Below are 15,827 nucleotides of genomic sequence, written 5' to 3'. Positions count from 1 at the left end.
CTAGCCATAGAAAGGGAAAGACAAGAGATGGGCCTAGGACCCATCAATGGTGGCAGCAATATAAATAGGGTCAGAGATTCTCCTGACATGTTAAAAATCCCCAAAGGGATTGTGACAAAATATGAAGATGGTGATGACATCACCAAATGGTTCACAGCTTTTGAGAGGGCTTGTGTAACCAGAAAAGTGAACAGATCTCACTGGGGTGCTCTCCTTTGGGAAATGTTCACTGGAAAGTGTAGGGATAGACTCCTCACACTCTCTGGAAAAGATGCAGAATCTTATGACCTCATGAAGGGTACCCTGATTGAGGGCTTTGGATTCTCCACTGAGGAGTACAGGATTAGGTTCAGGGGGGCTCAAAAATCCTCGAGCCAGACCTGGGTTGACTTTGTTGACTACTCAGTGAAAACACTAGATGGTTGGATTCAAGGCAGTGGTGTAAGTAATTATGATGGGCTGTACAATTTATTTGTGAAAGAACACCTGTTAAGTAATTGTTTCAATGATAAACTGCATCAGCATCTGGTAGACCTAGGACCAATTTCTCCCCAAGAATTGGGAAAGAAGGCGGACCATTGGGTCAAGACAAGGGTGTCCAAGACTTCAACAGGGGGTGACCAAAAGAAAGGGGTCACAAAGACTCCCCAGGGGAAGGGTGATGAGACAGCCAAAACTAAAAATAGTAAAGAGTCTTCTACAGGCCCCCAAAAACCTGCACAGGAGGGTGGGCCCAGAGCCTCTTCACAAAACAATGGGTACAAGGGTAAAAACTTTGATCCCAAAAAGGCCTGGTGTCATAGCTGTAAACAGCATGGACACCAAACTGGAGACAAGGCCTGTCCCAAGAAAGGTTCCACTCCAAACTCCCATCCAGGTAACACTGGTATGGCTAGTCTCCAAGTGGGATCAACAGTGTGCCCAGAGCAAATCAGGGTCCACACTGAAGCTATTCTAGTTTCTGAGGGTGGGGTGGATTTAGCCACACTAGCTGTCTGGCCGCCTAACATGCAAAAATACAGACAGCAACTCTTAATTAATGGGACTAGAATAGAGGGCCTGAGGGATACAGGTGCCAGTGTCACCATGGTGACAGAGAAACTGGTTTCCCCTGGCCAATACCTGACTGGAAAAACTTACACAGTCACCAACGCTGACAATCAGAGAAAAGTACATCCCATTGCAATGGTTACTTTAGAATGGGGAGGGGTCAATGGCCTGAAACAGGTGGTGGTCTCCTCAAATATCCCAGTGGACTGTCTGCTTGGAAATGACCTGGAGTCCTCAGCATGGGCTGAGGTAGAACTAAAAACCCATGCAGCAATGCTGGGTATCCCTGAACTGGTGTGTGTGAAAACAAGAGCACAATGCAAGGCACAGGGTGAACAAGTAGAGCTGGAGTCTGGAAGAATGGCCCAGCCTACCAAGAGAACAGGAAAGTCAGTTGGGAAACCAACTACAACACAGCAAAAGAAAGGGAACCTCTCTTCTCAGGAAGAAGTTCTGCCCTCTGAGGGAACTGAGCCTTTGGAGCTTGAACCTTATCAGGTTGAGCTCTTAGGCCCAGGGGGACCCTCAAGGGAGGAGCTGTGTAAGGGACAAGAAACCTGTCCCTCTCTTGAAGGCCTTAGGCAGCAAGCTGCTGAAGAGTCCAAAGGCAAGAAAAATGGAACGCATAGGGTCTATTGGGAAGATGGACTCCTGTACACTGAGGCCAGAGACCCCAAACCTGGTGCCACTAGGAGAGTGGTAGTGCCTCAGCTGTTCAGGAAGTTCATCCTAACATTGGCCCATGACATTCCCCTTGCTGGACATTTGGGACAAACCAAGACGTGGGAGAGGTTAGTCAACCACTTCTACTGGCCCAATATGTCCAACATGGTTAAGGAGTTTTGCCTCTCCTGCCCCACCTGTCAAGCCAGTGGTAAGACAGGTGGACATCCAAAGGCCCCCCTCATTCCACTTCCAGTGGTGGGGGTTCCCTTTGAAAGAGTGGGTGTGGACATAGTTGGTCCACTGGAACCTCCCACAGCCTCAGGAAATATGTATATCCTGGTAGTAGTGGATCATGCTACCAGGTATCCTGAAGCTATCCCCCTTAGGTCGACTACTGCCCCTGCAGTAGCCAAGGCCCTCATTGGTATCTTTACCAGAGTGGGTTTCCCTAAGGAGGTGGTGTCTGACAGAGGTACCAACTTCATGTCAGCATACCTAAAGCACATGTGGAATGAGTGTGGAGTGACTTATAAATTCACTACACCATACCATCCACAAACTAATGGCTTGGTTGAGAGATTCAACAAGACATTAAAAGGCATGATCATGGGGCTCCCGGAAAAACTCAAAAGGAGATGGGATGTCCTCTTGCCATACCTGCTTTTCGCTTACAGAGAGGTACCACAGAAGGGAGTAGGATTCTCACCCTTTGAACTTCTGTTTGGTCATCCTGTAAGGGGACCACTTGCCCTTGTTAAAGAAGGCTGGGAGAGACCTCTCCATGAGCCTAAACAGGACATAGTGGACTATGTACTTGGCCTTCGCTCTAGAATGGCAGAGTACATGGAAAAGGCAACCAAAAACCTTGAGGCCAGCCAACAGCTCCAGAAGTTTTGGTATGACCAAAAGGCTGCACTGGTTGAGTTCCAACCAGGGCAGAAAGTCTGGGTTCTGGAGCCTGTGGCTCCCAGGGCACTCCAGGACAAATGGAGTGGCCCTTACCCAGTACTAGAAAGGAAGAGTCAGGTCACCTACCTGGTGGACCTGGGCACAAGCAGGAGCCCCAAGAGGGTGATCCATGTGAACCGCCTTAAGCTCTTCCATGACAGGGCTGATGTCAATCTGTTGATGGTAACAGATGAGGATCAGGAGGCAGAGAGTGAACCTCTCCCTGATCTTCTATCATCAGACCCAAAAGATGGCACAGTAGATGGAGTGATCTACTCAGACACCCTCTCTGGCCAACAGCAAGCTGATTGTAGGAGAGTCCTACAACAGTTTCCTGAACTCTTCTCCTTAACCCCTGGTCAGACACACCTGTGTACCCATGATGTGGACACAGGAGACAGCATGCCTGTCAAGAACAAAATCTTTAGACAGTCTGACCATGTTAAGGAAAGCATCAAGGTGGAAGTCCACAAGATGCTAGAATTGGGAGTAATTGAGCGCTCTGACAGCCCCTGGGCTAGCCCAGTGGTCTTAGTCCCCAAACCTCACACCAAAGATGGAAAGAAAGAGATGAGGTTTTGTGTGGACTACAGAGGGCTCAATTCTGTCACCAAGACAGATGCTCATCCAATTCCAAGAGCTGATGAGCTCATAGACAAATTAGGTGCTGCCAAATTCTTCAGTACCTTTGACCTGACAGCAGGGTACTGGCAAATAAAAATGGCACCTGGAGCAAAAGAGAAAACAGCATTCTCCACACCTGATGGGCATTATCAGTTTACTGTTATGCCCTTTGGTTTAAAGAATGCCCCTGCCACCTTCCAAAGGTTGGTGAATCAAGTCCTTGCTGGCTTGGAGTCCTTTAGCACAGCTTATCTTGATGATATTGCTGTCTTTAGCTCCACCTGGCAGGATCACCTGGTCCACCTGAAGAAGGTTTTGAAGGCTCTGCAATCTGCAGGCCTCTCTATCAAGGCATCCAAATGCCAGATTGGGCAGGGAACTGTGGTTTACTTGGGCCACCTTGTAGGTGGAGGCCAAGTTCAGCCACTCCAACCCAAGATCCAGACTATTCTGGACTGGGTAGCTCCAAAAACCCAGACTCAAGTCAGGGCATTCCTTGGCTTGACTGGGTACTATAGGAGGTTTGTGAAGGGATATGGATCCATTGTGACAGCCCTCACTGAACTCACCTCCAAGAAAATGCCCAAGAAAGTGAACTGGACTGTGGAATGCCAACAGGCCTTTGACACCCTGAAACAAGCAATGTGCTCAGCACCAGTTCTAAAAGCTCCAGATTATTCTAAGCAGTTCATTGTGCAGACTGATGCCTCTGAACATGGGATAGGGGCAGTTTTGTCCCAAACAAATGATGATGGCCTTGACCAGCCTGTTGCTTTCATTAGCAGGAGGTTACTCCCCAGGGAGCAGCGTTGGAGTGCCATTGAGAGGGAGGCCTTTGCTGTGGTTTGGTCCCTGAAGAAGCTGAGACCATACCTCTTTGGGACTCACTTCCTAGTTCAAACTGACCACAGACCTCTCAAATGGCTGATGCAAATGAAAGGTGAAAATCCTAAACTGTTGAGGTGGTCCATCTCCCTACAGGGAATGGACTTTATAGTGGAACACAGACCTGGGACTGCCCATGCCAATGCAGATGGCCTTTCCAGGTTCTTCCACTTAGAAAATGAAGACTCTCTTGGGAAAGGTTAGTCTCATCCTCTTTCGTTTGGGGGGGGTTGTGTAAGGAAATGCCTCCTTGGCATGGTTGCCCCCTGACTTTTTGCCTTTGCTGATGCTATATTTACAATTGAAAGTGTGCTGAGGCCTGCTAACCAGGCCCCAGCACCAGTGTTCTTTCCCTAACCTGTACTTTTGTATCCACGATTGGCAGACCCTGGCATCCAGATAAGTCCCTTGTAACTGGTACTTCTAGTACCAAGGGCCCTGATGCCAAGGAAGGTCTCTAAGGGCTGCAGCATGTCTTATGCCACCCTGGAGACCTCTCACTCAGCACAGACACACTGCTTGCCAGCTTGTGTGTGCTAGTGAGGACAAAACGAGTAAGTCGACATGGCACTCCCCTCAGGGTGCCATGCCAGCCTCTCACTGCCTATGCAGTATAGGTAAGCCACCCCTCTAGCAGGCCTTACAGCCCTAAGGCAGGGTGCACTATACCATATGTGAGGGCACCAGTGCATGAGCATGGTACCCCTACAGTGTCTAAACAAAACCTTAGACATTGTAAGTGCAGGGTAGCCATAAGAGTATATGGTCTGGGAGTCTGTCAAACACGAACTCCACAGCACCATAATGGCTACACTGAAAACTGGGAAGTTTGGTATCAAACTTCTCAGCACAATAAATGCACACTGATGCCAGTGTACATTTTATTGTAAAATACACCACAGAGGGCACCTTAGAGGTGCCCCCTGAAACTTAACCGACTATCTGTGTAGGCTGACTAGTTTTAGCAGCCTGCCACAAACCGAGACATGTTGCTGGCCCCATGGGGAGAGTGCCTTTGTCACTCTGAGGCCAGTAACAAAGCCTGCACTGGGTGGAGATGCTAACACCTCCCCCAGGCAGGAATTGTCACACCTGGCGGTGAGCCTCAAAGGCTCACCTCCTTTGTGCCAACCCAGCAGGACACTCCAGCTAGTGGAGTTGCCCGCCCCCTCCGGCCAGGCCCCACTTTTGGCGGCAAGGCCGGAGAAAATAATGAGAAAAACAAGGAGGAGTCACTGGCCAGTCAGGACAGCCCCTAAGGTGTCCTGAGCTGAAGTGACTCTAACTTTTAGAAATCCTCCATCTTGCAGATGGAGGATTCCCCCAATAGGGTTAGGATTGTGACCCCCTCCCCTTGGGAGGAGGCACAAAGAGGGTGTACCCACCCTCAGGGCTAGTAGCCATTGGCTACTAACCCCCCAGACCTAAACACGCCCTTAAATTTAGTATTTAAGGGCTACCCTGAACCCTAGAAAATTTAGATTCCTGCAACTACAAGAAGAAGGACTGCCCAGCTGAAAACCCCTGCAGCGGAAGACCAGAAGACGACAACTGCCTTGGCTCCAGAAACTCACCGGCCTGTCTCCTGCCTTCCAAAGATCCTGCTCCAGCGACGCCTTCCGAAGGGACCAGCGACCTCGACATCCTCTGAGGACTGCCCCTGCTTCGAAAAGACAAGAAACTCCCGAGGACAGCGGACCTGCTCCAAGAAAGGCTGCAACTTTGTTTCCAGCAGCTTTAAAGAACCCTGCAAGCTCCCCGCAAGAAGCGTGAGACTTGCAACACTGCACCCGGCGACCCCGACTCGGCTGGTGGAGACCCGACACCTCAGGAGGGACCCCAGGACTACTCTGATACTGTGAGTACCAAAACCTGTCCCCCCTGAGCCCCCACAGCGCCGCCTGCAGAGGGAATCCCGAGGCTTCCCCTGACCGCGACTCTTTGAATCCAAAGTCCCGACGCCTGGGAGAGACCCTGCACCCACAGCCCCCAGGACCTGAAGGACCGGACTTTCACTGGAGAAGTGACCCCCAGGAGTCCCTCTCCCTTGCCCAAGTGGAGGTTTCCCCGAGGAACCCCCCCCTTGCCTGCCTGCAGCGCTGAAGAGATCCCGAGATCTCTCATAGACTAACATTGCGAACCCGACGCTTGTTTCGACACTGCACCCGGCCGCCCCCGCGCTGCTGAGGGTGAAATTTCTGTGTGGACTTGTGTCCCCCCCGGTGCCCTACAAAACCCCCCTGGTCTGCCCTCCGAAGACGCGGGTACTTACCTGCAAGCAGACCGGAACCGGGGCACCCCCTTCTCTCCATTCTAGCCTATGTGTTTTGGGCACCACTTTGAACTCTGCACCTGACCGGCCCTGAGCTGCTGGTGTGGTGACTTTGGGGTTGCTCTGAACCCCCAACGGTGGGCTACCTTGGACCAAGAACTAAGCCCTGTAAGTGTCTTACTTACCTGGTTAACCTAACAAATACTTACCTCCCCTAGGAACTGTGAAAATTGCACTGTGTCCACTTTTAAAACAGCTATTTGTGAATAACTTGAAAAGTATACATGCAATTTTGATGATTTGAAGTTCCTAAAGTACTTACCTGCAATACCTTTCGAATGAGATATTACATGTAGAATTTGAACCTGTGGTTCTTAAAATAAACTAAGAAAAGATATTTTTCTATACAAAAACCTATTGGCTGGATTTGTCTCTGAGTGTGTGTACCTCATTTATTGTCTATGTGTATGTACAACAAATGCTTAACACTACTCCTTGGATAAGCCTACTGCTCGACCACACTACCCCAAAATAGAGCATTAGTATTATCTCTTTTTGCCACTATCTTACCTCTAAGGGGAACCCTTGGACTCTGTGCATGCTATTCCTTACTTTGAAATAGCACATACAGAGCCAACTTCCTACAGTGTGCAAACAGTGATGCGAAATTGCACATAATAACTCTTTACAAATTCAGCATAAAACTAAATTGAGAGATTTTACAAATATCAACTTGGCCTAAATTTTAACCAAAAGAAAAAAAATACCTGGAGGCAGACCGTGCCAGGGGCTCCTGCTTAGCTAGAAAAGATAGAATTACAGCCGGTGTGTTATGTTATGTGTATTTGTGTAGTGCGCAACTGACCCTGTAGCGTACTGTAGTGTTGGCGGTCGCCGGCACTCGGATAACAAACACACGCGACACACTGTAATAGTTATGTGTGCTGCGGCGTGCGGCGTTAGATTGGCGTTATGCCTCTGAGGCTCTCTCATACACCTGTACGCCGTCGCATCTAACCGCCACATCCCGACCACACCTTTATTTAAAACACAGGTCACATGACAGGGGTGAGGTGCATTGTGAACAATTTCAATGGGGGAAATACCTTGAATGAATACAGTCGCCACCCCTCCAGTTTTCCCCACGGGTAGTAGAGCCCAGCAACCAGTAACCTCACTGGCACAACACTACACATACCAGGCACGGGGCCTCGAATGCAGCCATTTTGGTTATCCAGGTGAGCAAAAGGGCACACAGATCTTGACTCAACAAAGTTCTCTCAGTTCCATGCGTGGCCAGTTCCTACACTCGAGCTTTTTCCTTTGCATTCTGGTAGTTGTTGTCCTGAACTGGCAGAAACAGGACTACAAGTGCCAAAACGCATAGGGAATCTGTACTGGATGAGCCACTCGTGCAGGGAACACGCGCTCTGCTACATTCCGAGTTGAATTAAGTCAGCCACGGCCATTATATCTATCCATTTCCACGTCTGTAGCAACACCGGTGTAAAAACCATCTTCATCTCTTGGTTTGTTGTCACACTAACATTACTTCCCTGAGTCTGTCCCAAGCTTTTTCAAATCTTGGAAATGATTGTACCCAGTGCTTAATTTGTAAATAAAAATGTGCCGGTGCCCAAAGCCCTCCTCTTAAACACGTGGCTGCTGCAATTAAATTTGCAAACACGGAATACTGAGGCAGCGTAATCCTGAAGCCATCTCGGGCCTCTTTAATCAATTTACAGCCAATCCCTGCCCTTTCTGCTCACGCTGCAGCTTTCTCCCTTTGTGACGCTTTCGTTTTCCCCTTCCTCCATCTTTCCCATATGTGTCTTTTGCTCGCAGTAAATGCTTGAGGCAGAAAAATAAGTGCTGGTGTGTAGGAAAGTACCATCTTGCCTGGCATGTTACCCCCATATTTCACTGTATATATCTTGTTTTAGTGTATGTGTCACTGGGACCCTGCCAGCCAGGGCCCCAGTGCTCATAAGTCTGCCCTGTATGTGTTCCCTGTGTGATGACTAACTTTCTCACTGAGGCTCTGCTAATCAGAACCTCAGTGGTTATGCTCTCTCTGCTTTCTAAATTGTCAATAACAGACTAGTGACCAATTTCACCAATTCACATTGGCATACCCGAACACCCTTATAATTCCCTAGTATATGGTACTGAGGTACCCAGGGTATTGGGGTTCCGGGAGATCCCTATGGGCTGCAGCATTTCTTTTGCCACCCATAGGGAGATCTGACAATTCTTACACAGGCCTGCCACTGCAGCCTGAGTGAAATAACGTCCACGTTATTTCACAGCCATTTACCACTGCACTTAAGTAACTTATAAGTCACCTATATGTCTATCCTTTACCTGGTAAAGGTTGGGTGCTAAGTTACTTAGTGTGTGGGCACCCTGGCACTAGCCAAGGTGCCCCCACATCGTTCAGGGCAAATTCCTCGGACTTTGTGAGTGCGGGGACACCATTTCAAGCGTGCACTATACATAGGTCACTACCTATGTATAGCGTCACAATGGTAACTCCGAACATGGCCATGCAACATATCTAAGATCATGGAATTGTAACCCCAATGCCATGATCTAGCACAGACCCGGGTACTGCCAAACTACCTTTCCCTGGGTTTCACTGCAGCTGCTGCTGCTGCCAACCCCTCAGACAGGTTTCTGCCCTCCTGGGGTCCAGACAGGCTTGGCCCAGGAAGGCAGAACAAAGGACTTCCTCAGAGAGAGGGTGTTACACCCTCTCCCTTTGGAAAAAGGTGTCAGGGCTGGGGAGGAGTAGCCTCCCCCAGCCTCTGGAAATGCTTTGATGGGCACAGATGGTGCCCATCTCTGCATAAGCCAGTCTACACTGGTTCAGGGATCCCCCAGCCCTGCTCTGGCGCAAAACTGGACAAAGGAAAGGGGAGTGACCACTCCCCTGACCTGCACCTCACAGGGGAGGTGCCTAGAGCTCCTCCAGTGTGCTCCAGACCTCTGCCATCTTGGAAACAGAGGTGCTGCTGGCACACTGGACTGCTCTGAGTGGCCAGTGCCAGCAGGTGACGTCAGAGACTCCTTCTGATAGGCTCTTACCTGTGTTGCTAGCCTATCCTCCTTCCTAGGTAGCCAAACCTCCTTTTCTGGCTATTTAGGGTCTCTGCTTTGGGGAATTCTTTAGATAACGAATGCAAAAGCTCATCAGAGTTCCTCTGCATCTCTCTCTTCACCTTCTGCCAAAGGCTCGACCGCTGACTGCTCAGGACGCCTGCAAAACCGCAACAAAGTAGCAAAGACGACTACTGCAACCTTGCATCGCTGATCCTGCCGCTTTCTCGCCTGTTTCCTGGTGGTGCATGCTCTGGGGGTAGCCTGCCTCCTTTCTGCACCAGGAGCTCTGAAGAAATCTCCCGTGGGTCGACGGAATCTTCCCCCTGCAACTGCAGGCAACAAAAGACTGCATCACCGGTCCTCTGGGTCCCCTCTCAGCACAACGAGCCTGGTCCCTGGAACTCAGCAACTCTGTCCAAGTGACTCCCACAGTCCAGTGACTCTTCAGTCCAAGTTTGGTGGAGGTAAGTCCTTGCCTCCCCACGCTAGACTGCATTGCTGGGTACCGCATGATTTGCAGCTGCTCCGGCTCCTGTGCACTCTTCCAGGATTTCCTTCGTGCACAGCCAAGCCTGGGTCCCCAACACTCTAACCTGCTGAGTTGTCCTCCGGCGTTGTGGGACTCCCTTTTGTGTCTTCGGGTGAGCTCCGGTTCACTCCTCTTCCAAGTGCCTGTTCCGGTACTTCTGCGGGTGCTGCCTGCTTCTGTGAGGGCTCCCTGACTTGCTGGGCACCCCCTCTGTATCCTCGTCCAAGTGGCGACATCCTGGTCCCTCCGGTGCCAAAGCAGCATCCAAAAACGCCAAACCGCGACCCTTGCAGCTAGCAAGGCTTGTTTGCGGTCTTTCTGCGTGGGAACACCTCTGCAAGCTTCTTCACGACGTGGGACATCCATCCTCCAAAGGGGAAGTTTCTAGCCCTCTTCGTTCTTGCAGAATCCACAGCTTCTACCATCCGGTGGCAGCTTCTTTGCACCCTCAGCTGGCATTTCCTGGGCATCTGCCCACTCTCGACTTTGTCGCGACTCTTTGGCTGGTACCCTTGTTCCACAGGTACTCTCGTCCGGAAATCCACTTTGGTTGCATTGCTGCTGTTGGTCTTCCTTGCAGAATTCCCCTATCGCGACTTCTGTGCTCTCTGGGGAATATGTGTCCTTTACACCTACTTTTCAGGGTATTGGGGTGTGCTATTTTTGTAACCCTCACTGTTTTCTTACAGTCCCAGCGACCCTCTACAAGCTCACATAGGTTTGGGGTCCATTCGTGGTTCGCATTCCACTTTTGGAGTATATGGTTTGTGTTGCCCCTATACCTATGTGCATTGCAATCTACTGTAACTTTACACTGCTTGCATTACTTCCTTTTGCTATTACTGCATATTTTTGGTATTGTGTACATATTTCTTGTGTATATTTGGCATCCTCATACTGAGGGTACTCACTGAGATACTTTTGGCATATTGTCATAAAAATAAAGTACCTTTATTTTTAGTATATCTGTGTATTGTGTTTTCTTATGATATTGTGCATATGACACCAGTGGTATAGTGGGAGCTTTGCATGTCTCCTAGTTCAGCCTAAGCTGCTCTGCTATAGCTACCTTCTATCAGCCTAAGCTGCTAGAAACACCTCCTCTACACTAATAAGGGATAACTGGACCAGGTACAGAGTGTAAGTACCCCTTGGTGCCCACTACAAGCCAGGCCAGCCTCCTACACGGTGCTCCGCACCAGTAACAACAAGCACAAATTAAGCACAGATTGTCCCACATGCTCTACAAAGTGGTGTGTATGTTTGTAAAGGAATGGCAAATTCTCCTTCAGTTTGGCGGAAGCTGCACGGAGTTGTAAAGACCTTTCTGTTGTTTCCACCTGCAGGTGAAGTTTATACATGACCAGTGCTCAGCGAAGCCGCGGTATCGAGGCTTCTTCCACGGCGTCAGGGAGATCGTACGTGAACAAGGTGAGGCCTTGGGCAACTTTCTGGCTCAGCGACTGCCACCATGGCAACATGCATGTGTTTCGAAAGCGGGGGAGATAAGAATGCCTTTATTGCACACCTGATGGGGTAAAAAGTCATTGTGCAATTGATTTTCTACTTTGGGTTGCCTCACGCCAGGTTTTGCATCACTGCACACTGGATGTGTTCACAGTTGCTGCTCTGTCGAAAGCAATGCCTCATGAATGATAATCTGATATTTATACAACTCTTTTATGCAAAGCACTTTATGTGGAACATTTTTATAAACAATTCTTACCATGTAATCGTAAATAGTTTCTTACTGACCTTGGAAGGATGAAATGCTGCGTCAACCTTGTTGGGATTTGCGCCTGTGATCTGCTGATCAAACACAAATGTCAACTTTCACAGCTTTCTTACCTGCCAGAATTTCAGTTCCACAACTTAGGTAACCTATACAGGCAGGTCTCCTGTGCCAGTTATGCAGTATCTCCAGAATTCAAGGACTGGAAACACAGGCTTAGACGAAGAAAGAAAGTTGGTTTTACTTTAATAGACGTGATGCATACACCCCAGCAGGTGAGGTGTACACACCACCTGTTCTATGATGGGTCTGCTCTAGTTAGACTCATTCCTGTGAAGATTGTCAGCTCTCCACAGTATGATGTCACTCACCCTTTGAGGGCATCAGATTAGAAACCCTAGAACTTTGGAAGGTGATCTGGCTGAGTGACCATCATGTGCTCGAAGGAAACAAAGGGGGTCATTCCGACCCTGGCGGTCCATGACCGCCAGGGCCGGGGACCACGGAAGCACCGCCAACAGGCTGGCGGTGCTTCCTGGGCTATTCTGACCGCGGCGGTAAAGCCGCGGTCAGAAAAGGGGAACCGGCGGTTTCCCACCGGTTTACCCCTGGCCCAGGGAATCCTCCATGGCGGCGCTGCTTGCAGCGCCGCCATGGGGATTCCGACCCCCTTCCCGCCAGCCTGTTTCTGGCGATTTTCACCGCCAGAACCAGGCTGGCGGGAACGGGTGTCGTGGGGCCCCTGGGGGCCCCTGCACTGCCCATGCCACTGGCATGGGCAGTGCTGGGGCCCCCTAACAGGGCTCCACAAAGATTTTCAGTGTCTGCTTTGCAGACATTGAAAATCGCGACGGGTGCCACTGCACCCGTCGCACCCCTGCAAATCCGCCAGCTCCATTCGGAGCCGGCTTCCTCTTTGCAGGGGCTTTCCCGCTGGGCCGGCGGGCGATCTTCTGGAGATCGCCCGCCGGCCCAGCGGGAAAGTTGAAATGACCCCCGCGGTCATTTGACCGCGGTGCGGTCTTTGGGCGGTTTCCGCCCGGCGGGTGGTGCCCGCCACCCGCCGGGGTCGGAATGACCCCCAAACTGTCCAATCCCTTCTGGTAGGTGGTACCCCCACTTCCCAGATAGCACACCCTCTATAGTCTACACCTGTGCATGGGCACATGATTGACTACAGGAGATAACCTCTCCAGGACCAACCTTTGGGTGGAAACATCTCGCCAACAGGAGGCATGGCATGGATCTGCTGTCCTTGCAGAGAGGTCGTCGTCTCTTCTCAGTTCCCAACAACTGGTTGCCGTTAGTTTTCTCCTAACATCTCCCTTTCTCCATTTTCCCCAGGTTTGAAGGGCACCTACCAGGGTCTGACCGCCACAGTCCTGAAGCAGGGATCCAACCAAGCCATCCGCTTCTTCGTCATGACCTCTCTCCGGAACTGGTACAAAGGTATGTACAAGTGTGTGTTCTGGTCTGTGCACTAGATGTGGACATACCTAGGCCCAGCTGTGGGGTTTCATGCCTCTGGACAGTTCTGTGTTTAAGTGTGTATACCCGAGACAGACACTTTTAAACATTTTATTTGTGTTTTTTATAAGGTGCTTCTACCAACCCTGCAGTAACCTCAGGGTGCTGTCTATAAGTACATATATAACAGGAAATGCAGTGGTACATTTGGAGAGACATGGTGGGGGGAAACCGTGCACTAACCAGTAGTCAGTAAACCTGTAAGTATGGAGAATGCCAGAAACAACCCTTGGCCAGCCAGATCCATAGATGATGAAAGCCTTGAAGAAGAGCAAGTGTCCTGAGAAGCCTGGGTGGAGGAGAGCCAGTGTTAGATGACCTGATTCTGGGTGTACATGTCCCTGAACCATCTGTTTGTGTGTTCATGAGTGTGTCTGTAGGAGAGATACACACCGGTAGCTCAGTAGTTGTGGGTATACATGGGGGTTGTTGAGTGAGTGTGTGGTTAGTGTGAGCCTGGGTGGAAGGAGAGTCAGAGTTAGATGCCTTGATTCTGGGTGTGCATGTCCCTGAAGCACCTGTTTGTGTGTTCATGTGTGTGTCTGTAGAAGGGATACACACCCGTAGTTCTGTATTTGTGGGTATACATGGTGGTTGTTGAGTGAGAGTGTGTGGTTACTGTGAGCCTGGGTGGGAGGAGAGCCAGTGTTAGATGCCCTGATTCTGGGTGTACATGTCACTGACCCACCTGTTTGTGTGTTCCCGTGTGTGTCTGTAGGAGAGGTAGACACCGGTAGCTCAGTAGTTGTGGGTATACATGGGGTTTGTTGAGTGAGAGTGTGTGGTTATTGTGAGCCTGTGTGGGGGAGAGTCAGTGTTAGATGCCTTGATTCTGGATGTACATGTCCCTGAACCACCTGTTTGTGTGTTCATGTGTGTGTCTGAAGAAGAGGTAGACACGGGTAGCTCAGTAGTTGTGGGTATACATGGGGGTTGTTGAGTGAGTGTGTGGTTATTGTGAGCCTGGGTGGGAGGAGAGTCAGTGTTAGATGCCTTGATTCTGGGTGTACATGTCACTGATCCACCTGTGTGTGTGTGTGTGTGTGTGTGTCTGTAGAAGAGGTAGACACCGGTAGCTCAGTAGTTGTGGGTATCCATGGGAGTTGTTGAGTGAGAGTGTGTGGTTATTGTGAGCCTGGGTGGGAGGAGAGCCAGTGCTAGATGCCTTGATTCTGGGTGTACATGTCCATGAACCACCTGTTTGTGTGTTCATGTGTGTGAATGTAGGAGAGATACACACCGGAAGCTCAGTAGTTGTGGGTATACATGGGGGTTGTTGAGTGAGTGTGTGGTTGCTGTGAGCCTGGGTGGAAGGAGAGTCAGTGTTAGATGCCTTGATTCTGGGTGTACATGTCCCTGAACCACCTGTTTGTGTGTTCATGTGTGTGAATGTAGGAGAGATACACACCGGAAGCTCAGTAGTCATGCCACCCAAAAACAGTAATTCATATGACATTGGTAAGGAGATCTGAGCTATTGCTGAAATGCGAGACCATATTGAGGACCAAAAAGTAGATAGGGATGGACAGGAAAAAAAACATGTGAAAGTCAGTACCCTGCTGAGTGTGGCAGCGCCAACAATTGTCATTTTGTGCAAGTTTGAGTTTGTAAAGGCGTACAGGAGTGTAGAAAAGTCTATTATAAAAAAATATAGGGTCTGTGTGAGGCTTGTAGTGCGTGCAGTGGAATGTATCTTATACCATATTCGATCCCATAAAGAAGTTGGACAAACAACACCAAGATCTGATTCCCACAATGGCTCAATAGGTGATTTGAGTCTAGGTGAAACAGACCTTCTTAAAAGTTTATAAATTCCAGCTGCCCTAGGATAATTAGAAGTTACAGTCGGGTGTGGAGATGATGCAAGAGAAGAATGATTATGATGTATAAGTTTATTGAGGGCCTCTTGGACTAGAGTAGAAAGAATGATATATTGGGATTTCATGCGAATAGGGAGATTATAAATTGCTGAGAGAGTAGTAAAAGGGATGATAGAGTCTTTATGATATATTTGGGAAATGAGAAGAATACCTTTAGTCATCCAAGCCTTCCAACACAAGGTTTTACCTTGTTTCCTAAGCAAACTATTGTGCCAAATAGGACTGTTAAAGAATTGATTAATGGGGTTAAGATGCGAAATAAAAAAAGGTTTCAGTAAGTTGACTGAATGGCAGATAGTGCTGGGCAACCAGAATTGTGGGGGGTTAGACATAAATATAATGTGTTTATGGGAAAAGGGAGAAATAAATGTTTCTTCCAAAGAGAACCATAGCTTTTTAGGGGCATCATTGAGTGTAGATAAATAGGGATGTATTTGCTTAATGCCAAAAGATTAGTGATAAGTTATAAAGTCAGGGAAATTAACTCCACCTTGTACTTTAGGAAGTTTTAATTTCGAGAGGGAGATTCTGGATTGTTTACCATTCCACAGGAACTTGGATAGAATTTTATCAATTGAACTAAAAAATAGTTTTGGTATCTTAATAGGAAGC

At 49.2% G+C, this 15,827-nt stretch overlaps 1 protein-coding gene across 1 annotated transcript in view; it reads left to right on the top strand.

The window, feature by feature from the left end:
• The window catches only part of SLC25A1 (solute carrier family 25 member 1), a 128,198-nt gene that overhangs the window by 77,335 nt on the left and 35,036 nt on the right, over positions 1 to 15,827 (top strand). Inside the window, exons 5-6 of the mRNA XM_069215204.1 lie at positions 11,423 to 11,507; positions 13,153 to 13,257. Coding sequence (XP_069071305.1) covers positions 11,423 to 11,507; positions 13,153 to 13,257 — 190 coding nt within the window. The remainder of the gene's footprint in view (positions 1 to 11,422; positions 11,508 to 13,152; positions 13,258 to 15,827) is intronic.

Source organism: Pleurodeles waltl, chromosome 11, assembly GCF_031143425.1.
Source record: "Pleurodeles waltl isolate 20211129_DDA chromosome 11, aPleWal1.hap1.20221129, whole genome shotgun sequence".
Classification (NCBI taxonomy): domain Eukaryota; kingdom Metazoa; phylum Chordata; class Amphibia; order Caudata; family Salamandridae; genus Pleurodeles; species Pleurodeles waltl.
Note: the sequence above shows the minus strand (reverse complement) of the source record. Positions and strands in the feature narration are given on the sequence as shown.